Raw genomic sequence first — 24,805 nt, 5'->3', positions numbered from 1 at the left:
GCCTCCCGCCGCCTCCCTCCTCCCCGGGCGGAGCCGGTACTGCCCGGTGGGGGCTCGAGGGAAGGAGAAGAGGAAGGGGAAAGGGGGGGGGGGGGGTTAAAAAAAACCCACCCAGGCTGGGAAGGGAGAGCAGCTCTTTGTTCTGTAATCCCAGTAAAAGTGCCAGCCATTCGCCCCGCCGCTAATCCCAACCCCGCTCAACGGCACCATCCATTGGCTGCCATTTACATACGGGATTAACCAGCCCGATAACCGGACGGGGGGGGCTTAAAGGGGGGGGACGAGCGCTGTTGGGCCCTTTCATGCCGTGCCGAGCCGTGCCGAGGCGGTCCGGCCCCGCACGGCTCGGCACGGCCGCGCTGCGGTCGCCCAGTTGGGTGCTGGAGGGGTTATGGGGGTGCAATGGGGACCTGTCGCCACCTGTTGGTGTTGGCACGGCTGGGCTTGGCACGGTCTGGCATGGCCCGGCTCGGTATAGCATGGCCCTTGTATGGTTTGTCTCGGTTTGACTTGGCATGGCACGGCTTGGCGCGGCGTGGCACAGCTTTGCTCCGTGCATCTCAGCTAGGTTTGGCTTGGCATGGCCTCATCCTGCATGGACTGGCATGGCACCGGCTGGCTTGGCATAGCCGGGCCTTGCATGGATCAGCATGGCGCAGCACGGTTTGGCATGGCGCAGCATGGCTTGGCGTGGCCTGGTCCTGCATGGCTCAGCATGGCACAGCACAGTTTTGCACGGCCGTGCCCCACGTGGCTCAGCATGGCATGGCTTGGCATGGCCCGGCCCTGCGTTGGCATGGCAGGGCTTGGCACAGCTCGGCTCAGCACAACCCAATTCAGCATGGCACGGCCTGGCCCTGCACAGCTCAGCACGGCACAAGAAAGCTCAGTACAGCCTGGCCCCATACAGCTTGGCACAGCATGACGTGGCTCGGCACGGCACGGCTCAGCACAGCTCAGCCCAGCACAGCCTTGCCCCACATGGCTCAGCATGGCATGGCTTGGCATGGCCTGGCCCTGTATGGCTTGGCTCAGCGTGGCATAGCTTGGCATGGCATGGCCTGGCCCTGCACAGTGTGGCTTGGCATGGCACAACTCAGCGTGGCTTGGTATGGCATGGCACAGCTCAGCACAGCCTTGCCCCACATGGCTCGGCTTGGCTCAGCATGGCATGGCTTGGCATGGCATGGCCTTGCAGGGCTTGGCACGGCACAGCACGACTTGGCGCAGTCTTGCCCCACATAGTTCAGCTCAGCACGGCTTGGCTCAGCATGGCACAGCTTAGCACAGCCTGGCATGGCACAGCCTGGCTCAGCGTGTCCCAGCCTGGCACTGCGCAGCCCTGCTCGGCACGGCACGGCCTGGCTTGGCACGGCCCGTTAGGGCACGGCTTGACGTGGCAGAGCTCGGCACGGCCCGGCACCGCCTGGCACTGTGCAGCCCAGCTCGGCACAGCCCAGTCTGGCTTGGCACGGCCCGGCACAGCCCGTCACACCCGTTGGGAGCACCCCATTCACCAGAGCCAGGCGGGTCCCGGCCACCCCATCGGCGCCGCCGCCGTCCCCGGTGCTGTCCCCGGCCACCCCCGCCCTGTGGCACAGAGGCCAAGGCTGCGGTTGCCAGCTGGGAAGGACGACCTGCGAGGAGGAGATGATTATTTTCTGAGTTCCTCGCTGCATGGTGAGGAACGGCAAATTAAAACAAATGAAAAACTATTAAAAATAACTTGACAGCGTTTTAACCTCGAAAGTTTGGAAACTGCTGACAGTTTTTTTCCCTTTGAAGCGCGCACATTATGCAGCTGCTCCATTAGCTGGATTTTGTTTTAAATAAGTGATGATTTATTACCGCTCCAGGGCCACGGGGAGAAGAAAACATTTTAAGAGAAAAGACTTTATTCCATTTTCTGGAGGAGTGGGGAAGGGGCTTTTTGGTGCTGCCGAGCCCCATGCAGGCAGCTGGCATCCCCCGCATCCCTCCCCGTGGCATCAGGCCTGGCAACCTCATTGCACTGGTGGTGGCAGTGCGGGGTCCCAGCAAAAGCCCAGGAGGGATGAAGGGTTTGGTGGGACGGGGCTGCTCGGGGCAGGCTGCGGTGGCCGGGGCTGGTCCCCGAGTTGCACCCGGCATCGGCTGTCCCTGGGAGCAGAAATGGGGAGTGAAAACACGCTCGCTGAGTGACAGTGGAAGATCTCCGAAGAAAGAAATCAGGGCATCTTTTGGCTAATTATCTTTAAGCCAGACCCAAAAAAAAAAAAAACAACTCCACCAAAATGAACTTAATTAGGTCACTCGAGCGCAGGAGCCGAAGGAGGGGGAGCAGCCTGCGGAGGACGGGCAGGTTACTGCGCCGGGCTCTGCTCTCGCCGTGGCTCTCCATCGCCTCCAAGGCACGTGTGACCAGGGAAAACTCTGCAATTTTTAAAAAAGGGGGGATAAAATATGTATGATGCAACACCCACCTGCCTCGGCCCCTGCTCTGCGCCCCAGGAAGGTCATGGCCCCCAGCGCCTGTCGCAGCGGGCAGAGGTTTTGGGGGTCCTGCCTGTGGCCACGCTCAGGTCAGGCTTGTTCTTGTCATTGTCCCCAAAACCTGCCCTCCCGGGGGCTGGCCCCACAGTCACAGTCACCAGGGGTGTCCAGGGGCACCAGCAGCCCCAAGGAGCAGCTACAGACCGGTCAGAGAAACACGATGGTGTCAGTATTTGGGGAATTAAGCACCCCCCCGGCATGCGTTCCGCTCATCCCCCTGCAAATGCGCTGCAGGGCAACACTTCTTGGAGCCCCCCAAAGGACACCGGCCCTTGGAGGGGACCTTGGCAAAGAGGGTCTCCAAGGTCCTTTGGCCAAAGACCAACATCTGGCTGGCTCCAGAAGCGCAGGGAACCGTCCTGCACTTCGGCTTTGCTCCAGCAGAGACCCCGAGAGCTGGTCGCGGGGCTGGGATGCCAGCGCTGAGCCCCGGGATGGCACCCTTGGGGACCATGAACTGAAATAAAGCTGTAGACCCACGGGTGCCACCTTCGGTGGCCAGTGTGTGAGTGCAGAGCTCAGGTCCCGTGGCCAGCAGCAGGTCCCAACGGATCCTCTGTGTCGAGTGCTCGTCCCCATGTCGGGCTGCGAGCACTTGGGAGGGGGAGACGCCAAACGGGCCTGAAATTTGGAGAAGGAGCCCAGGAAGATGGAGGGTGGGCTTGGGCTGAACTGCACGAGTGCCAGGAGGGATGGGCTGAGCCGCAGCTTGGCCACCTGGGGAGGTCTTGTGGGGCTGCTGCCAGACGGGCGCTACGGACTTCAGGGGGGAGGTGGACCATCTGGTGGGACCCCAGATGTTCCCCAGATGTTCCGCTGGAAGCGAGTCCACACAGGTGAACTCAGCCCCCTGGAACCCCCATCTCCCGCTGATTAAAAGGCTGCTCGGTCCAGCCAGGGGACGGATGCGACGGCTTCAACAGCCTCTTGCCATTGCCACATCCTCACACGTCTCTGAATGAACCCCCCGCAAGGGGATAAAAGCGGGGGCAAGACGTTTTATTTGGGGACCGAAACAATGAGCTGCACAAACCCGTCCAACGAGGCGGACGGCGGGAGAGGGATGGTTTAATCTGCTCTATCTGCAGCAATAAAGAAGTTCCTTGTCACAGCGCCGACGAAAGAAAAGGCAACATCGCCAGAAAACAATCCTATCTGCAGAAAGATTTCTTTTTTCTTTTTTTTTTTTAATTTGTTAATTAGTGACTGCTGGGCATCACAAGAACCGTTGTTTTCTCTGATATGCTGATTTCTTCTGTCTCTCGGTGGAATTGGAGATCACAAAAATAAAAAAAAGAAAAGCTGCTGCTTTAGCAGAGGCAACGGGAAAAAGTTTTAGTAAGGTCAGGAGAAATTTAATTGAAAGAATGAGTTTATTTCTTCTTTCCTAGAGGGGTATTGTGTTCTTTTGCTAGAGCAAATTGCTGGTTAAAACAGCGGAGGCAAAACAAAATGGTTTTTAAATTATAGATCAAAGAGCGGGACATTTCTGGAAGCCCCCCCACCCCTGCCCCCAGCTCAGTGCTGCCGGGCACGTCTTGGGCCAGCGGGGGGACGCGGGGGGCTGGCAGTGCCCGCGCGCTCCTGGCACCTGCGGCACCCTCAGCACCCACGGCACCCACAACACCCGCAGCACCCTCAGCACCCGCAGCACCCACGACATCCGCAGCACCCTCAGCACCTGCAGCACCCTCAGCACCCACAGCACCCACAGCACCCACAGCACCCACAGCATCCACAGCACCCTCAGCATCCACAGCACCCTCAGCACCCACAGCACCTGCAGCACCTGCAGCACCCGCAGCACCCACAGCACCCATGACACCCGCAGCACCCACAGCACCCACGACACCCGCAGCACCCCCAGCACCTGCAGCACCTGCAGCACCCACAGCACCTGCAGCACCCTCAGCACCCTCAGCACCCACAGCACCCACAACACCCACAGCACCCGCAGCACCCACGGCACCCACGGCACCCGCAGCACCCACGGCACCCGCAGCACCCTCAGCACCCTCAGCACCCACGGCACCTGCGGCACATGCAGCACATGCGGCACCCGCAGCACCCACAGCGGGGCTGGGAGACGCAACAACCACCCGAGGAAAAGCCCCGAGGAGAAATGGCTGGGGTCTGCGGCTCTGGGTGGGAAGCTTTGGGGGTCAGAGGGGGGAAAAAAAAGAGCTTTTCAATCCAATTCTTGCCCTTGGAGCAACACAGCAAATTCAGTGCTGATTTTTCGGCTTTTCTTTGCAGCGAGTCCGTCCTGCACCGCAAACAGCTACTGCGGGGAGAGCTGTGTGCCGAGGCAGCCCAAAGTGTGTTAATTCTTTTGCAAGATATGTGCTATTGAGTAAAACTGGCAAGGAATCCCGGCAAAACCTCAGCTGGTATCTCTCGGTCCCAAACATATTTGTAGAAAGATCAAAAAGAAAAAGCCCCTCTCTCGTTCCCTGCCTGCTGGGGCATAGCGGATGGTTTACAGCGAATATTTACTCTGCCTATCTGCATTTAACACATCTATCTGCGGAGCCAGCTGCCGGCAGTTGTGCCGTCCTTTGAACGCCGCGCTGCAAAAAGAGTTTGCTCCAGCGCAACAGATAAAATGCTTTTCCAGTTGCTGTGCGTGCGCTCGCTTGAATTATTTCCATGCTAATGAGAGCCCGGCGAGGCGCTGCCGAACCGGAGCCTCCGGACAGCATCCTGGGGAGCAGAGCGGGGAGATTTCCATTTTCCGACCCTGCCAGCTCTGTGCGACCCGGCAGGAGGAAGGGCCCGGAATGGGCTGATGATGTCACCAGGGTTGTCACCAGGGTTGGTTTTGGCTCGTCGGTGCAAGGGACGGGGAATCCTTCACACAGGGCACGGGCAGGAGCGCTGCTGCGGGTACCGGCAGCATCCCTGGGGGGTCCAACAGCCCAGGCCTTGGCCCTGGGGTCTCCCCTGCAGACTTCAGGCATCCAAACGGGACCAGAGAGGCCCCGTCCATGGAAATCCCACTCCCTGGCGTGGGATGGCAGGCGTTGGGGTTATCCCTGCGTCCTGTTTCGGCCGAAAGCATCCTCCTCCCACTGGTGGGGGACAAGGGGCTGCCGGGGGAGCGTCGCCCCGAGCTCTACCCAAGGTCGGGCTGATATTCACACATTTTTAATCAAAGCCGCAGCTAAGGTTACAGCCCCGGCCTTCGAAATCGCTGGGTAATTTTACAGCTTTGCCCGTCGGCATCTTCCTGGCAGGGCCGCAGCCCCGGTGAAGCTCCTCGGCCCCCATCCGCTGCCCAGCCTGCTTTCGGCCCAGACCGCAGCCCCCCAGCTCGCTGCCCAGCAAAGCCATCCCCACCGGAGCACCCGCACCCTCACAGCCCCCCCGCCCCCCCACCGGGGATGCACCGAGAGCATCAGTTCTCTGTGGGCGGGGGGTCTCGGTGCCCCCACAGCACCCGGCACAGCCCACCCTGTGCCCACCTGCTCGCGCCCTTCCAGCGCCGATGCCAAGGGCAGGAGGCATTGACATTCCCGCTGGGTCCGCACGATACAAAAGTAAACTTAACAACGTTATCCACCGATCTGGTAATTAATACCCTGGATGCTTTTTATTGGAATGAGCGAGGGCCAGGACATGCCGGGGGTTTTAATGAAGGCCCTGCCGGAGAGGCGCATCCCCCCACTTTCCCCTGGAAGGGGCTGCGCTGGGGGGATGCCAGGGGGAGGTTTGGGGTCCAGGGGCTGCGTGGGGCGCCTTGTGCCCCACATCGGGTGCTCTGGGGGGGTCGCAGCCCTGCACCCACCTCCCCAGCCCACGCGCCCGGCTCTCCCTCCCCCTGCACTACAGCTAAGAGCCACGCCGGACCCCTCTGGGTCTTTTTTTTTAAAGGAGATGCTTTCAAGATCTTTAAATATTAGACGAGAAGCGTTTTCCCAAGCTCTCGCTGTGCCACGCTCCGCGGCGCCTGGTCGGGGCAGGGAAGAGGCAGGAACCCGCTGCCCGGCAGCACCGGGGACACGGGGACTGTTTTTCTCCGAAACTGGTGTATCTTTCATTGATCCTGCTGCTATTTTTAATACAGATGCCTTATTGAGATTCAAATGAACGTTTCAAATCCTGGCTCCTTTGCATAATTCTTTTTAATTAACACTTCAAAGGTTTGAACACAAGATCTGTGCTATTTCCCTAACGAAGCTGACTGAACCTCCTTTCCCCCAAAGCTCCCCCGCGACGTTTCCGAGGGCTCAAGCCGGGGACAGGCCTGTCCCCCGTGTCCCCTGCGCAGGGGGATGACGGCGTTTGGGCTCGGGCGCTGCAGAAAGGGGAGTTAAGGGAAGGGGGGGGTCGACGCCTGCGGTGCTGGGTGGGGGCTGCCGTGCCATCACCCACTGCCCCGGCCCGTTCGGCACATGCCAAGTGGCAAAACAGCCTGAGCTTGGCACAGAAATGGCATTTGAAGGGAATACGGCCAAAGCCACCGCTCCGCCATCCCCAGCCCCAGCTGCTGCTGTAACACAGCCGTGGCCCCCCCGGGTCCAACAAACCCCCCCCCAAAAAGGAGCACCCTGTCTCCAGGGTGGATTTTGGTCACACTTTCAATCTTCTTGGCACCTGAAAGGGCCTAGATCTGCTTTTCTTCCTTCTGAAATTGTACTTTAAAAATAAAAACCAGAACTGCCGCGTGATCAGGTTCACTAGCAAGAGCTGGGGCTATCCTGAGGGCTACGAAGGAGGCAAAGCCCTGAGGCCGTGACAGACACAGGAGAGGAAAAACAAGCCCAGGTCCCCGTCCAAGCTTCCCCCCACCCCTGTATCCCCGGGCTCCCCCCATCCCTGTACCCCCAGGGTCCCCCCATCCCTGTACCCACGGGCTCCCCCCATCCCTGTACCCACGGGCTCCCCCGGCCCCAAGCGGGGGCAGCCTGGCCAGGCAGGATCAGGGCCCTGAGGAGCAGCGTGGTGCAGCGAGCGGGGAAGCGAGCTTCAGTTTTAATTCCTGCAAGTGCCGAAATGATTAGACACAACAAAATTGTATAATTAGTAGGATTTAATAAGAGACTGTCCCAGACATGCAAAAGAAGTAGGTTAGACAGTGGCCTTTGTTCAGCTACAAAAGACATTAATTTGCAAATACTCTTAATATTCATTTTTTGTTATTTATACTGATATTTTGAAAGTCTCCGATAAAATGAGAAATCGGGACTAAGCATTCCAGTTGCATTTCCAAGCGCAGGAATCCAGCTTTGATGTTCCCCTTGATAACATCTTTTTAGAGCCTTGACTGCATCAAATTAAATTCTGATTACCCTGATAGTGCAATACAGCTTCCAAATGTATTCAGGTGACTTTTTGTTCTGGAAGGAAATTAGCTATTTTGACAAGGATGCTTGTCAAAAGAGATGCAAAGAGACGGGGGAAACAGCCTCGCCAGGGAAGCAGCACGTTCCTGGCCCCGCTTCGGGCCGGGTTCAGTGACATTGGGGCTGCAGCGGGGAGGGGACACGGGCAGCCCCTGCAAAAGCAGATTTGCACTTTGGTGGCCCCCGAGGCCTCCCAGCACCAAGCAGAGAAGTGGTACACCCGCCCCCTCCAGAGGGGACAGCCCGAAGGGACGTGCCCTTGGGCGGCAGGTGCCGGGGGAGCACAGCCCACGGGTGGATGTGTGGTCAGAGCAGGGCGGCCACGGCCACGCAGAGGTGTCGTAGAATCACAGAACGGTTTGGGTTGGAAGGGACCTTAAAGCCCACCCAGTGGCACCCCCTGCCCTGGGCAGGGACACCTCCCACCAGCCCAGGTTGCTCCAAGCCCCGTCCAACCTGGCCTTGAACCCCTCCAGGGATGGGGCAGCCACAGCTTCTCTGGGCACCCTGGGCCAGGGGCTCACCACCCTCACACCAAAGAATTTCTTCCTCAGATCTCATCTCAATCTCCCCTCTTCCAGTTTAAAACTGTTCCCCCTCATCCTATTACTCCACTCCGTGATAAAGAGTCCCTCCCTGTCCCCTCTGCATGTGTCCCCGTGCAGAGAGGCCACTCCACATCTCATCCCTACCTCACCCCGGGGTTAAACCCATCCCTGAAGCATCCATCCAGCTGTGGGCACGAGCACAGCATCCTGGGGGATGAGGTCCCTTACAGGGATGAGGAAGGACGTCCCACCCATTGCCTCTGAGCGACCCACGATGCCCAAGGAGCAGCTCGGGGACCCCGTGCCATCCTCACCCCATCCATTTTCATGCAGCAGTGCCGCTCCCCGGCCCAGGCTCCGCTCCTTGGCTGGATGCTAGGATGAAAATAAAGTGCAAATATTATTGTTGGCAGAGATTACCAGCTCCCCCACTGTGATTTAGGCATCTTTAAACTTCATGTTTTATTAATCCTCACCGTACGATTAACAGCAGTGAAATGTGATGTCTGCAAACAAAGGCATGAGCTACAGTGTTATCTCTATGAGATACCAGGGCTCGGGCACTTGATTGTAAATACGCGTGGTAATGCATTATAGAGTGGAACTACATAAAAGATGGAGCTGAAGTCACCTGCCCTGAGCGGGGACGTGGTGATGATGGCCTTTGCGCCTTCAGCCCCGGGCAGCCAACCCGAGCCCAGAGCCCAGGGGAGGGCTGGCGTGACGGAAAACGTGCTGTTTTCTGCCATCTCTCCTGGGGAGAGCCTCCTGTCCCCAAACGCCTGTCCGTCCCCTGAGCATCTCCCACCAGGAGTGTTGGCTGCAGAAGGGGACTTGCTTGGTGGCCTCACAGCCAGCACGGGGACAGCTCTACAGCTGCCGCCGCAGTGGTCCTCTCCCTCGCTGGCAGCGAAGAGGGGACGGATGGAGCAGGGAGGCACGAACCTCGGAGCAGGCCTTTGGGGCTGAGCTGTGACAGCGGGGTCACACGCGGGAGCCCGGCCCTCCACGCTGGGGACAGGATCCCACCCTCCAGCGCTGCCCAGCACCTTGGGACCTGACGGTCCTTCGGAGAGAGCAGCAGCTGCCTCGTAAAGCAGAGGGCAGGGAAAATGACGACTCCCCCAGCTCCCTCCCTGTGCTGGGCTGGGCCTGGATGGACCTTCCTGCGTCTGGAGACTTCTCCCAAGCAAAGTTCAAATAAATTATTCTCCTTCCAGCCGCTGGAGGACAGTGAAGCACACGGCAGCAGCCAATGCCATCGGCACCCACCCTACAAACAAGTGACGGGGTGACCCAGGGACCCGCCGTTCCCACCCGGCTGGTTTGGGAGATCCTGCGACTGCACTGCCCAGGGCCAGGGAGCTGGTGAAGAAACAGAAGGTCTGAAGTTATTTGGTTTTGACAGCAACTCTTACACACCTTGGAAAAAGTAAAATAGCAGGATATCCCAGCCCGCGCTGTACAGCCCATCTTACGGCTCTGGAGTAGGACTATTGCTAGTTTTCATGGGTTTATTGTCAACCTCTAATTTTCTTGGGGTCTCCTTGTGGAATCAACCCATCACCTGCAAACTTCAGCAGCTATTTGGAAAGTTTGAAACTTTCAGGTAATTGTAGGAGTCCAGGAAAAGAAGCAGCCAGAAAGCAAGGAAAAAAGGCACCCCAGTTTTTTTCCTGTGTCTTAAGGCAGCTGGCAACACCGGGAAACCCCTGCCCTCCTGTAAAGGATCCACAGCCCGTGGGTGCAGGAAAATGCTGGAGAAGGAGATGCATGTTTCGTCGCTAAGAGAGGCTGTACCATGAAAAGCAAAGCACCAAGCCCTGCAGTAAATTCTCTCAGTCTTGCCCCAGAGGGGACAGCATAACCCCAGGGTGCTCGGAGCGTCCATCCCGGCACACGGTGGGAGCACGAGGGAAGAGGCTGGGGGCAGCATGGCTTACCTGGACCCACACCGACCCCAGCAGCAACCGCGGCGCACCCTGGCACCGATCCACAGCAATCTCTGTTCCCCGAGCTCTAAAGGTCTGCAGTAAATGGGCAGGAAGGGATGAGGGTGACTCCACTACCGTCTCCGTCGCTGCAAAATCAAGGTGGCACGGCTCGAACGGGCGGGTGCCAGTCTCGAGGTGCAGGGAGGTGGGCTTAGCGCAGGATGGAGCTGAGCCCTGAGACAATCCTTGCCCCGGGGTGTTGGGGATGGGCCAGAGAGGGGCTGGGGGGATTAAAGAGGGAAAATAATCACAGATTAATAAATAGCACCAACACGCCACGGCTCAGGAGATACCCGAGAGCAGCAGGCAGGGAGAGCCGCCCCGGGAAGGAGCCGATGTTTGGGCTGGCTGTCCTCACCTCCAGGACAGGGTGCAGAAAAGCCCCCAGGGCATCTCGCACCCCAGGGCATCTCTGCAGCATCCGGCTGTTCCCAAACCCGCTCTCGACAGAGCCCAAGGGCTGATGGCTCCACGCTCAGGTCAAGAGGGACTTGCCAAAGCCCCACATTTGAGCTGCGAAGGGAAAGCCCCCCCTTGCCCTCAGCCATTTCCATTTTGGCTTTTGCACTGCAGAACACCCGCAACACGCCCCCAGCAGCCCCCAGGTGCCCAACTTCAGCCACAGATTTTATTGTTTAGTAACGAGCTCACCACACCAGCAAGCCAGGACAGGGGTCAATGGTACATGAATACATATCCATAGTAGTTACACAGACGGAGATTTGTACAGCTTTTGTACAGAGGAAGAAATAAAATGAATCAAATAACAAAATAGACATTAGCAGTCAAACCTTTTTTTTTGTCTTTTCTTTTTTTTATATCATACTAACAAAATCTGATAGCCAAAAAATGACTAAGCTACAAAATTGTAATACATACTGTACGGGTAAAAGGTTATCATCCATTTATACATCTAGTATCCTCCTTATTCTGGTAACTTACATGAGGCCTATAGGATCTTAGTGTATTAATAATTCCCTACAAGATAGTGTTGAGCTGCTAAAGCTGCCGAACAACGGAGTACTGGAATTTCTGTTAAGACTTACAGTGTCATTTGCATCGGTTTGTTTTAATGAAACCCTCATGCATCTCTACTGCAAGCCAGAGGAACCGCTGGTGGCTGGGGCAGAAGGCAAGAGCTGTAAAGCCTCGGCTGCCAACGTGGCGCCCGTCGTTCCTTGCTGCCCCTTGCTCCAGCTCTCCGGATGCTGTAGGAGCGATAAAGCTGAAATCACCAACCAAGACAAGATTCTTTTCCCTTTGGTCTAGAGGGTTAGAGGAAAAAAAAAAACCCACTAAATATGGAACAGTCTCCACGCCAAAGACTTCTTTCGCCAGGTAACGTCTCAGCCGTCAGCAGAAGAGCACCACTAGCCGTTGGGGCCGGCCGGGAGGGCTGGTCTCACAACCAGGGTGCAGGTCCTTCCCTTGGCGCAGGGGGCTCTCCACCCGGCACTGCCGCTCCGAGGCACGATGCTCGGGATCTGGCTCCAGATGTGAAACCAGCCTGGCACACACAAGCCGGGAGAGGGGCTGGGGTAACACAGACACCCCCCATCCTCCCCATACCAGCTCTCGGGGACTGAGATAAGAGCAAGGCTGAAGCCGAAGGGGGAGCGAAGGCACAAACAGGAACCAGCCCCCGACCGACGGCAGGAGGTGGCTGCATCACTGCTCCAATGCCCTTGAAAATCTCCCCCAAAGAACCAAGCCAGTAAGACCGAATACCGTGAAGTACTTCACACACCACCACATAGGCAAAAATAGCACTTAAACTTACAAATAAATAGAGGGGCTTGGGGAATCTCCTCCGTGTCCTCTCCAAGTTTGTCCCCAGTTTGGTCTCTTACAACCTCAGAGGGGCAGCCAGAGGCAGGTGTCCCTGGGAAGCCTCTGCCAATTTTGGAGAGGGAGGGCACGACTAGTGTCCAAGCCCCCTCCTGGCCACTTCGCAGGCTTGAGCTGAAACCCAGATGACGCGTGTGATAACCTGCCCTGTTGTCACTGCAGCCAGTCCCATTTGGGGAGCAGCTCCCATGGACCTGCACCCCAGGGGAGGGTGGGGACACAGGGGACCTGGCTTTGTCCCACTGCCCGTTTTGGTCCAGCCTTGCAACACACAGACACCACAGGCTCCACGGAAAGCCAAGAAGCGCCATCAGCTGCCTGGCTGATCCTTAGGGACCAGCACAGCCATGTACAGCCAGAGAAGACCATCAGCACTAACTTTTAGCCTGCTCTGACCCATCTGCTTCTGCTCCTCTCAGTCAGCTTGAGTGACAGTGAAGAGCCACAGGTCTGAGCTGCTCACAGGGGATGGTCCCTGGCAGGAGACAGGAGCCAGAGACTCCTCCAGCCTTAACCACCACCACCCTGACAACTTTGGATCTGATTAATGGAACAAAATACATAGTCCCCATAACCGCTCCTGGGGGATCCCACCCTGTGCGGAGCCAGAGGTTCATCAAAAGGAGGTGGAAAATGCAAGTATCTTTCCTCTGTAGATGAAGGGAGCTGGTCACAAGTCACTAGAAGACCTATCAGGGAAAATAAGTTACAAACCAGAACGGGCTCTCCCACCTGCAGGTGCCTGGGAAGCCCCGGGCGTGGAGACAGGCAGCACTGCAAGAACCATTCTGTGAGCTCCACTCAAGCCAGCGGGAGCTGCAGACATGACTTCAGAGACCATGCAGACAACAGGAGCACTTGGGGAAACACCAGCCCTAAATTCTTCACAACAGCAGCTCCCAGTGAGGTATTCACTGTCGTGGGCTGTAACAGCAAACACTCCCTCTGGGATTTTCCCAAATCGCTTAGGAGATGAATACACCAACCAGGAGGATTTTAGAGACCACCCCTACGATCCCTTGGGAAAGTTCCAGAGTTAGGCAGAGATGTCGCAATCTTCCTGGTGATTAGTAAGAGCTGATGAAACACTTCTACAAGGCAGGATGGGATCCCATTTGAATTATTTCCAGCCAATTAGATCCCAAGCTTGCTCTCCCTCCCCCTGCCATACACCAGCTTTAAGCTGTGTTTTCTGACCTGCTTTATTGCCCTGAAGTCACTTTCCTCTCTCATCCTCCCTTTGAACGCAGGGAAATCACCAACCATAGCCCAGATTCAGCAACGTCCTCCTCATGGCAGAATTGCAGCCAGGAAGCCCAAGTCTTTCCCAGGTTGCTTCTGGCTGCCCATCCTTCAAGGAAGCAGGAGTCTGGCAACCCGCTAAGAAAAAGTAACTCAACTTTGTAGGAAATCAGGGCAAAAAGCGATGAAGCTGACATGCCAGGATGTTCAACTGCCTGTGGTCTGGCTCAGATCTCCTCTCTCAGTGGTCTCTCTCTGTCTTGTCCTCTTCCACAGATGCCCCATCATAACGCAAGAGCTTCTGAAGACTGGAGGAGCTGGGCACTAACTAGGGGAAGCCTGGTAAATATTGCTGCGACTCTTCCCTGTAACTGAACAGTGAATCTGAACTGGACTCTCTCACACCTTTAAGACCATGCTGTCCCCTTCCTCCACTCTAATGTCCCCTTGGGAGCTGTGGTGCAAAGTCAAAGAGAAGACTTCAGAAGAAGGAACAAGCCCTTGCCTGGGCCTGCAGTGCTGTGTACGGACACAAGGGCTGTGTGGGCTCCACTCGTGGATTCCTTCTGCTCCAAATGCTCACACTCAGGTCATGCACAGGATTTCTGTGCACACCAAGTACAACCAACCGCTACCGTGTGAATGCTCACAGCAGCACCTTGGCCTCCTCTGTACCTGGTAGTAAGGGAGGGGCATCATACCGAAGAGCCAAGGACAGCTCTGGAGAATGGCCAGGCACTTCCTGACTAGCTGTTAAATTAAACAGGCAAGGAGGGAGCCATCTCCTCAAGGCATCTGTCACACACCAACTGCAGCCAGCGTGGAGCCCTCAGGCCGGCAATGGCGAGATCCAGCCGCATGGGGAGTCCTGTGCTCAAAAAAGACCCAATAAAACACAGACGAGTGAGGGGGACCAGGCTGGGCAGCCTGGCTGTGGCCCAGGGCACCGGCAGCCTGCTCAGCCGTCTCTCTGCAGGAAGAAAGGCCAGCCACACCTGAGCGAGATGTGCCTGTCCCCAGAGCCAGAGCCACCACAGCTCCTTCCCAAACAGCAGTGGGTGAGAAACAAAATAAATATCCCTCTGAAACCAGATGATTTCCCACGACATGCTATGATACAAGTTCTAAGTGCAGCCTCTGTGCTCTAGAACAGCGATGTCTTCTACAAGGCGAGGAGGGAAACACGTCCCCACACCCCGTCTTCCTCAGCCTACGCACGCCAGCGTGACCAGTCAGCCAGCAGGTTCCACTCGCTTGTGCAGGTCTTCAAGACACTGGGGCGGGTGGAAAGGAAGGGACAGACCACGTGGGAAACGTGCAGCCTCTGGGCACGCGCTTTGGAGTTGAACACCGCAAGGAAATCCCTTTGCGGCTCCTGTGGGGTTATTGGGACTTGCTGACACTTCAGCCACCGTTGGGGGCAGCTGCCATCCAGACCACATCAGGTGGTGGGACCAGGGCAGCTCACGCAACACAAATTCCACAGTCAAAAACCAATACAAGTAAGAAAACCAAACCCAGAGAGATCTTTCTGCTTCCTCCTGGACCAACGGCTGCCTTGGAAAACTGGACGCCAGGATTGTCCTGATTACATCAGTTAGTATATTATAAACGTTGTCCTGCTTAAAGTGAAAATACTGTGTCTGGTCTTTTGGAGGTGCTAAAGCCAGATGGGGGATCGTTTTTCCTGACTGTGCACAGGAGCTGACACTGGCGTGAAATGATCCTCTTCACCTCTTCTCTATCAGAGCTTCTCCTGGAAAAAAAGAGACCTTGTTAGGCAGAATGAAGGCAAGCACAGAGGTCTTCTTACAGAAGAGGAAACTGAGGGACAGTGTGGGATGCCACCAGGCCTCCCATGTCCCGACCCACTGCTCTGCCCAGTAAGCCACACTGCCTCTTCCTCAGGCTGGCCATCCTGCCTGTAAGGAAGTGAAGTTTGAGCCTACAGATCCTGCCCTACACCATGAAAATCATGGGAGACGAGGACACCATGTCTCAAAAATGCCACCCATGTAAAGGCGACAGTAGAGATCTGAGACCAAGCAAGTTCTAGCTGGGGCTGCCAAGAGAAGAGCCATGCAGGCACTGACCCAGGAGACCGAGGGGAAACTCCCTTCTCCCCCACTTCTCCCAGAGCAAGCACCCATCGCACCTCAGTGTGCATCTCACCACCACCTTCCTGATGGCTTCAAGTAGTCTAACTGTTGTTAACTACTCTTTTCTTTTCAATTCCATGGGCTTCTCATTTTGATCTGTATCTCATTACCCTGATGAGTAGCAAATGGATCCAGACAGCTTCAAGTTCATGAAGCTAGTATGATCCAATGAGGGGGATTTTTTTTCTGGAGAACCTATGTTTTTCTAGGACATTGATCAGGCCCCTAAACTCACTACCTGAGGTGTCAGGATGCAAGGGTAGTCCTGGAGGTGTTCAAGGCCAGGCTGGATGAGGCTCTGAGCAACCTGGGCTGGTGGGAGGCGTTCCAGGCCAGGGCAGGGGGGTGGAACTAGATGATCTTTAAGGCCCCTTCCAACCCAAACCATTCTATGATGCTATGATTCTATGATGCTAAATGGTACAGTGAGGTTCCCACCGTGCTGGGAACTGGAGTTGTGCAGAGCCCCTTGCTTTTGCTGTGGGAATGACAGAGTCAAGCTTTGCTGGCCAAACTGCCCCCATCCAAGAGCTGTCCCCAGCACAGCAGGCAAAAAACCACATGCAGTAATCACTCTTTTAAACAACATTCTGCTTAAAACTTACCTCTTGCTTGTGGGATTTATCCTGCTGGTGAATCCCGTTAGCAGACCCAGAATTTCCAACAGTCTGCAACAGAGAACAGGCAACACTGAAGAGGGACACAGAGCCTAGGGGTTTTGCCTGCAAGCACTGAGATTTGGCAAGACTGCGATCTCCTTTCCTTAGCAGCCCACTCCACAGAAGGAAAGGAGAATGCAAAAATCCCACCCCACTTTTGGCAAGAAGCTTCCTGCCCTCTGCACCCTGGCCCTATCCCCACATCCCAGATTGCATCCTTCCCAGCTACAAAACATCCCCCAAGTTCCTTACGGACACAGACCCGCTCTTCACTTCTGACTCTTAAATCCCGATAAACAAACTCTCCGCCAAGGGCAGCGTTAGCTGCAGACCACGGCACAGTGAACAGGACATTTGCCATTCCCCATTTCCCGTCTCTAGGGACAAGTCTGGCAGCCAGGATGGGCTGTTCCATCTTTAGAAAGCACAAGAACTTTGAAAAATTTATAATGTTTCTTTAGCAGGGATAATACGGAGCCCTTCAGCTTCAAAATGACAGCACAAGCGGCACAAACGAGAGAAGAAAGCTGCAGCCTGAAGTCACAGCATGCCAGATGTCAGTTGCTTGGGTCTTGGTGATCAGATTCACAGCTGCTGGTGAATTGCTGATGGCAGCAAAACCAGAAATTATGGGGAGAAAAGACTGCAAGGTTTAAACCCCATCATTAGAGGAGTCCCAGCTCCTCAGCTTCCGTTCTCACTGCGACCGTGAAGGTACATAATCAACCCTATGGGACAGAGGTTTAGTTTGGGCAGAAAACAGAGAGATTCAAACTGAGCTCTGCTTTGAGAGCCCAAGCTGTTTGCCAGGCAGCGAGTCCTACCTGGATGGATGGCCAGAATAGTGCTGCTGTAGTGACCTGGCTTTGGGTCTGCACCCACAGCCACAGGTCAGTCGGAGCTGACACGAGGCACTATACCCTACCTGCAGCACACCCCATCTGTGCACTAAGCAGCTATCCGATACCACAAATTAGTTTTGAAATTTGGCCTCAGTACATCCCCATGACAAGTGGTGTCATTCATTTGAAATCAAATAAAAAAAGCTCCTGGAGCAATCACTGCAAATTCTCCAAAAAAATGCCCACGTGCCAAATCCTTCTAATTTCCTGCAAAGCTGCAAGATCAGGGTCTCCCAAGACATGGAGAAGGTAAAGATCCTCTTCCTCTATTTCAGAACAGATTCAGGCGTGGAACCATCAAAGTAGCAATTACTCGACAATGAGACGGAGCCAGAGTGCCATGAGGCTCCCCCAGCTCCTGCACCTCCTCGTCTAAGAGCAAGGCCAGCCAGGCACACCGCAGGCTGCAGAGCGCGGTGGCTGACGAAGCCTGCGAAGGGAGAGCAGCAGCTTGCGGTAATTAGAGATTTCCTTCTGCAGCGCGCTGCAAAGTGAAGGCTTTGCAGACAAAGGGAGAGCGATGCCAAGGCAGATCCCTGGGCAACAGCTGCCGCTGTCAGAGAGGAGAGGGAGGTCAGAAGGCAGTGCAGAGTGGGTTGCAGCAGAAATGTGGCTTCTGGGGAAGAACCATCAATTCCCTATTGCACCAAGATCTCTTTAGGCCAACAACATCCTCAGGCTCAGCCTGAAAGCCCCTGGTTAACAACTCTCCTTCACAAGGAGAGGGATGAACAGATATCATACCGAAACTAGGGAGCTTTGATCCAGACTTCCTTGTAACCAGGCACGTTAAAAATCTGACATCAATAGAAGTTTGAAGCCTAGCTTCCCGCAATAATCCTCCGTCTGTCTCTTAGTACCACGGTTTGTAGTTGAAGGCATAATACTATCTTGTCGTATCTCTAAGATTTCTTAAGCGTGAAAGTATCAAAGTAATACCAGGGATAGATTAGCTGACCTCGTAAGGTCCATTCCAACTCACTTCATGTAAGATTAGTTATTTTCTACAGTTGAGGAAGAAATAATTACCACCTGGAGACAGGAATGCAAAAGGGAAGATTTCCTGTTCTCAAGGGACTTAGCATTAAAGCAAACAGAGAATAACTTTCCCCACCCTCCCATAGCTTACAGCAGATGAGGTTGTCATGATGCGTTTTCATTTGACACACAGCAATTACAGCAGAAGATAAAGTCACTCTGGAGGCACCGACAGGATTATAGTACGTCTTGGACTGCCACAAACTTGTCATCACAACCGCAGCTGTCCTGTCTGGTGCTGGCAGACGGCCGCTGCCGCTGCACTGCGGGATATGAAGAGAGTGTCTGCAACACACAGATGCTCAGCTGAGCCAGCAGAGCTTTCAGGGCTGCGGTTTTTGCCATGCACCCTCCTCCTGACTGCCTCCCTGCAAGTACTAGTGCACTGCAAACAGCCATTTGGTGTGTCTGCAAACTGTGCAGAAGAAAATGTCACAGGAGGAGAAGACTTGACACCCCCAGATTACCTACCACAACATATCTGCACCTGCATCAGGGAAAACAAGCTCTCTGCCCATTCTCCCGTGCCCAGGGGCTTGTTCTGTACTATCCTAAGGTATCTGCTTGAATGTGAACTGTAGCTCATTACTGCGATACTGAGACATTTTTCAGTTAAGAATTTAAATGAGCGAGGACAAGAGAAGCACTGGTGGCTCTGAAAGCCATGACCTGTTTGCAGACACAAGAGAAAATACAGCTATAACAGTAAAAAAAGGACATGAAGCACAAAGCTTGGCACAAGGGGCAGGTCGCTTCACAAGGAGGAATCAGTCAGGGCGGAGACACCACAGGTACGAGACAGAAAAAGCCAAATGTGCAGAGTCAAGTTATTTGCAGCCTTCAATTTCACACAGAAGGCTGCAACACAAACAACGGAACTAGTTTTGCCTTTTTGAGAAGAAACAAGGAAGATCTAAGGACGTTGGGAAGAGAAGATAGCAACTGGAATGGGAACATTCATAGCCCATTAGCAAACCCAAATCAGATACAGAGATGTCTCCAGGAACTGGTTAGAGAAATGGAAAACATTTTCCCAGTCACTTCCAAAGCTTCTGCTATGGACTGCAAGGAAATAAACCTCTCAAAGGACAGGGATGGCAGAAACCCTCAACTTTAATATTATACAGTTCCTGTATGCGAGTATATGCAGTCACACATCACTTCTCTGTTCTCTCTTGTACACGTAGAGAACAGTTATTCGTGCTGCAACCTTCCCCAAAACACCACATTCAGCAACCAATCTCTTGCAGAGCACAAAAGGACCTGTAATTACCAACTAGCGAGGCTTTTCTTAGGTTTAACGTACCTGTGTTTTTTCAGAGGAGAGCCTCATCGCTTCCATGAGCTTCTCCATCTGGTGGCCCTGCTCCAGCGCGTTGCGTAGCACATCCTCCGTGCTGACGAGTCGGTGCTGCAGCCGGATCACTTCCGACTCTGACGAGGGGTCGATAAGGGAGTACCGCCTCTGATCCGTTACAGACTTTTCCTTGTCCTTATACAGCAAACAATGGAAAAATAGGAGCATGTTAGATTAAAACCACTAATTACAGACACTAAGCAAAGTAGAAATCCACAGTAACTCATATAACCGTGTTTTGATTTCAACAGTAGATGGGGTCAGAGCACAACTCCGAAGGAAGCCCTATCGAATGCAACCAGCAGCAGCTCTAATTTGTTCCCAGCCGAGTTCCAATAAATTATTCACATTTCAACCACTGGAGGACACTGAAGTACACAGGAATTAGAGCACATTGCTTATGCCTAGATCAGAGAATGTGTAAAACAATGTGGGGTAGCTGACCGACCTTCAGTTTCTCCTACAGATTTTAGCCCTATTTAACCATGGATCTAAAACCAGTGGGAACAGGGAAATACTGGAGAAGGACAGATGGAACATTTTTGCTGCTTAATGAGGTGCTGCTAAGCCAGGCCACACTCACAGGCGCTGTCAAGGAAGTTCCCATCAGATGCTCAGTAGCACAAAAGAAAGCACAAAGACTCAGAGTAAGGGTGAAGGGCTAGAACCACCCCCACGAGCAGCACAGAGCCCTCCAGCCCCCAGGCCAAGGCCAGGAGGGGTTTTGATGCCCTCACCAGCACAACTAGTTTCTCTCGCAGCCCCTTGATGTCATCTTTGAGCTTCTGTTCCTTCAGCCGCCACTCGGCTTTGTGCACCTCCCGGCTCAGGTCCCGCTCTGGCCCAGGGGAGTGCCGGTTCGCCTCCAGTAATAAGGCTCTCAGCTCATTCAGGCTCCTGGAAGAAGCAGCACGAAGAGGTGAAGACCCTTCCAGAGCCCCCACACCACTGCAGTCCTGCCATGCTCCCTCCCACCTTTGTTACAGATCCAAAGAAAGGCCAGCGAGAAAACCTGACGCATCTCCCACCACTTTGGGGGCTTCAGCTCTCCTGTCCTCCCCACTGCACCAGCTGTAAAGAGACTGGGACCTGGACTGGGCACCAGCTTAGCTGGCTTGTAGATGACTGCATTCAGCATCTACATGGGCACCGAGCTGTCTTGCAGCTCCTGGCAAGCAGTGAAAGGGCCGTCAGTCCCTTTGATAATTCACTGCCCCTAATTTTAACCCAATGCCCACACGGGCATCTCTAACAAACAGGAGAGCTGGGGCTGGACTGCAACAGTTTAACCTTCAGATTTCTTTTGGTGATAAATTACAGCACCCTGAACAAACATGAACACGCAGCCAGCCCCCTGTCCCCAGCTCCGTCCTTCAGACCTGCAGACTGACCTTTCCTTCTTGAGTAGCTCCTGGCTAATCAGGACCAGTTGCCCTGAAGCATCGTGTGTTTTCTTGGTCAAGGCTTCCAGTTCGCTTTCCAACCTCTTCTTTTCTTTCAACACCGAATCGGCCTTCTTTTCTGCTGTTTTGCATTTATTTTCCAAAGCTAGGAGAAGCAGAGGATACAGGGGAAAGAAAGGTCACTTAGTCCTTTGCTTACATTCCTGCTTTTTGACTTTACCCAATTCCCACTCCTAACAGCACAGGTCTGATTAGCTCTGGATCATCCTCTGTTTAAGGGGAGATCTTGGAAACAACACACCCAGCTCTATTTATTTCTGCTTTTCAGCTTTTAACATGCAATGAGCCCCAAACCCCCTTTCGCAGAGGATACAAATACCTTCTGCAGGGTTTGTATTCACCAGAACTCCTGAAGAAATTTTTACAACAACGTCCACTGACAGGCAGTGTCATGTTTTATCATAGGAATCATAGAATGTGTTGGGCTGCAAGGGACCTCTAAAGGCCACCCAGTCCAACCCCCTGCAGTCAGCAGGGACATCTTTAACCAGATCAGGTTGCTCAGAGCCTCATCCAGCCTGGCCTTGAACGTCTCCAGGGATGGGGCCTCCACCACCGCCCTGGGCAACCTGGGCCAGTGTCTCACCACCCTCAGTGTACAGAACTTCTTCCTAATGTCTCATCTAAACCTGCCCTGCTCTAGTTTAAAGCCATTGCCCCGCGTCTTATCGCCACCTGCCCCTTGCAGCAGCTGGGCCCTTGTTTAACACCAGTACAGAGGAGGAGCAGGGAAACACCTAGTTCCCACCAGCACTGGATTAGGGAAACTTACCACTTACTTGGGCCCTTAGAGTTTCAGTCTGGGACACCAGCGATGACACCTCTTTGTCTCTTTTACTCAGCTTGTCTTGGAGGTCTGTGGGTGAATGAAAAGACAAGACAAAGATTAGAAGCTTGGAAAATGCTTTGTGCAAATCAGGAAGGTACTGAGTGTGCAGCACGGGTCGGGGTGTGACAGGGGCACGGCTGTGGTACCCTCTGTCGGCAGCAGGAGACAGACATGGGTGTTTTCTCACTGCATCTCACCACCATCCAGATATTAGGAGGCAGGATACATAGCTGGGAAGCCATATCACACAGGTTTAAGAAAGCAACCACAAGCAGAGAAAAAAAAAAAGAATAAAACATTAATAAAAACCACAGACAGGAACTTTCAGCACATTTCTTTGTGTTACCTCCTACACCGGAAGGCAGAAACAGTTTTAAAAGATGTGTCTTCTGGAAACGTTTTCTGCATTTCCACACTTGGAGAGGCAGATCTGAAGTGCGATGCTTTTGTGGCTCAAGCCTGAACTAGTTGTTTTTAGTACTTCTTACATATGGCTCATCCGGTGTGGAAACGTGCACGTGGGCTGAGCAGCCTTCTAAGAGCAGTGGCTGCTGGACCTAGTTATGTGATGCGCTCCCAGGGCAGCAATTACCTGTCAGTCAGCATACGATTTGGCATAGCATATATATATATTTTATAAAATTTTTTATATATATAAAATCCTGTACCTGCAAAGACAGTGATGAGGCTGATGACAGTGCCTAGCTAGCACTAAGGGCAGGTGGGAATAGGACAAACACCACTGAATCCAAACAGCTTGAGGAACACTCAAACTAAAGTAAGGTTCTATTAAGCAAAGTTTAAGGCTGCAAAATCCCCCATAACCTCCGTTTAGATGGCTACCTCCTCAGCAGGACTTTAACAAGGGCTTTGCAGAGAACAGAGTCCTTAGAGGTGAGTGAGAAAAAGCTATGCTACCATAAGCCAAATGCCATTTGAAGTGAGACAAGCTGGTTCTTTAGAGATCACCTTTGTGATCTACGCTGACGAGGCTTTTCTAAGAGAAAAAAATAACCTTAAGGAAGAATGAAGAAAAACGAGTCTCCTGGGAACAAGCAAGGGAAGACACAATCTGGAAGCACCTTACGTGTCTTGGAACAGCCCTGAATCCTTCACAGACACCCAAAAGCATATGCCACGCGCAGCAATGTGGTAGGACATGGCTCCCAACAGAGGCCATCTGGGCCATCCAGCTCCAATCTTGCCCGTCCTGCTGTTGCTCAGATGCCGGGTTACAGCTTCCCCTCTTTGCGAAGAGGCTGAATGCAATTCACTTTCCAAACTACATTATACAAATTTTCTGAGTGCATAAATTCTGCATTTTGTTAAAAGGATGCATTTGATTTATAGTAAGCTTAATACAAAAAGTAACCCCCATTATCTTAAGCCAATCACATCAATACTACCATTAGCAATTCCCTCCTAGCAATGAATTACATTCAGCCTCTGCATTTCACCTGCTGTAAAATCAGTGATGGGATGGAAGCGTGCCCATTTCCCCAGATCTGTCTCCAGCCTGCACCATCTGCATGGCGAGTGTGTAACCCAAGAGTGAAAACATCCACCCCTGCCTTTGCTCAGCTAGGTTAGAGAAAGAAAAAAAAGCCGGACAACAAACGCCATCCAGCAAAATCGGAGAGATGAAATGGCTTCCTAAGCCCTTTCCACACAGCCGTCCCTGCAAGAGCAGAAAGTCAGAGAAAAGGAAGACGCACGAGTCACTAGAACAGGGTGCTCCAAGACAAAACGATAAACTTCCATACCTTCCATAGTCTGCTTCATCTTTATCTTTTCTTCTGAAATATCATTAGTTTCAATCATCTGAAATAAATGTAATATATGAGATGTAAAACAGGCCTTTATCTGAAGATGAAAGCAAAGTTAACAACCAAAGCCCCATCCAAAGCAGAAGTGTATCCGGTACTCAAGTTTGGATGTTTTACATCCTTCCCGAGAGGGCAACACGGGCTTTTGAGGAGTCAGTTCTATAGTTGGGCACTACTGAAGGCTAACGGGTACCATCTGGGAGTGTCTACACACAATGGGCAGCTGAGCACAATGGTGAGAGTCACCCATGAGGGAAAAGACACCGGGCTTTCCCTGTAAGCTCTGGTTCCAGCTGTCTCACACCCAGAGTTTGTGCAGGGTGACGGAAGAGCTGCTCTCCTTCGGACCAGTCTCCTGTGGCCAACCATGGCAAATACTCAGGTGCAAATGCTCTTTAGCATCCAACTTGGGACCTAGACGACAACAAGTTCCTCAACTTCTGAAGAATCTCACTGTGCCCGAATTTACAAAAACAGTAATAAAACATTGATAAAATAATAATTATTAAAGAATTAATACATTAATTAAAAATAATAAAAAGCAAATGCTGGTCTCTGTAGAGGATTCTGCCTTTTCCCCATCTGTTGTCTATATTGCAACGAAGAGCGTAAAGCCAGCAACCACACAGCTCATGGCCAAGCTTTCCATCGCAGAAGCCACTATTCAGCCCTTCAAGCCTTTTCACATCCAGCAGCCTCTGGTGGGCTGCTGTGGCCACCACCACTGAAAGCCCCGAAGTCAGTCCCTGAGGGCTTGAGTGGGCTGCAGGATGCCGCTAAGAGAAGCGGGAGCACACCCAAAGGGGAAATACGCTGCCTGATGTACTTTTGGTACAGAAAAAGTATGTAACTGCTCTTTGGAAGCACAGCTGTGGTTCTCCCTTGAAGGTCTAGGAAAGATAGCACCATTCGTAGTCACAAGACATCTGTTTGTTTGAAGTATTTGGATAGTTAATACTGCAGCCACATTAAATCAGCTAAGACATTTTAAAATAGAATTTGTCCTACGACACTCAGAGGCTTTCACCCATGCATTTCTTCCCACATTTTCCTGATTTTAATC

The 24,805-nt window shown here is 53.4% G+C and overlaps 1 protein-coding gene across 3 annotated transcripts in view; it reads right to left on the bottom strand.

The window, feature by feature from the left end:
• Positions 1–7,624: 7,624 nt before the first annotated feature.
• The window catches only part of CLIP2 (CAP-Gly domain containing linker protein 2), an 86,057-nt gene continuing 68,876 nt past the window's right edge, over positions 7,625–24,805 (bottom strand). For 2 of the 3 annotated variants that reach the window (XM_063340623.1, XM_063340622.1), the window contains exons 11-17: positions 23,680–23,737; positions 21,860–21,943; positions 21,016–21,172; positions 20,362–20,521; positions 19,574–19,759; positions 16,274–16,336; positions 7,626–15,265 (exon numbers count right to left, since the gene is read on the bottom strand). In XM_063340623.1, the coding sequence (XP_063196693.1) occupies positions 15,254–15,265; positions 16,274–16,336; positions 19,574–19,759; positions 20,362–20,521; positions 21,016–21,172; positions 21,860–21,943; positions 23,680–23,737 (720 nt within the window). In that variant the 3' untranslated portion in view covers positions 7,626–15,253. Of the gene's footprint in view, positions 15,266–16,273; positions 16,337–19,573; positions 19,760–20,361; positions 20,522–21,015; positions 21,173–21,859; positions 21,944–23,679; positions 23,738–24,805 lie in introns of all 3 variants that reach the window. The other variant, XM_063340624.1, reaches the window with a different exon arrangement.

This window comes from Chroicocephalus ridibundus, chromosome 7 (genome assembly GCF_963924245.1).
Source record: "Chroicocephalus ridibundus chromosome 7, bChrRid1.1, whole genome shotgun sequence".
NCBI classification, from domain to species: domain Eukaryota; kingdom Metazoa; phylum Chordata; class Aves; order Charadriiformes; family Laridae; genus Chroicocephalus; species Chroicocephalus ridibundus.
Note: the sequence above shows the minus strand (reverse complement) of the source record. Positions and strands in the feature narration are given on the sequence as shown.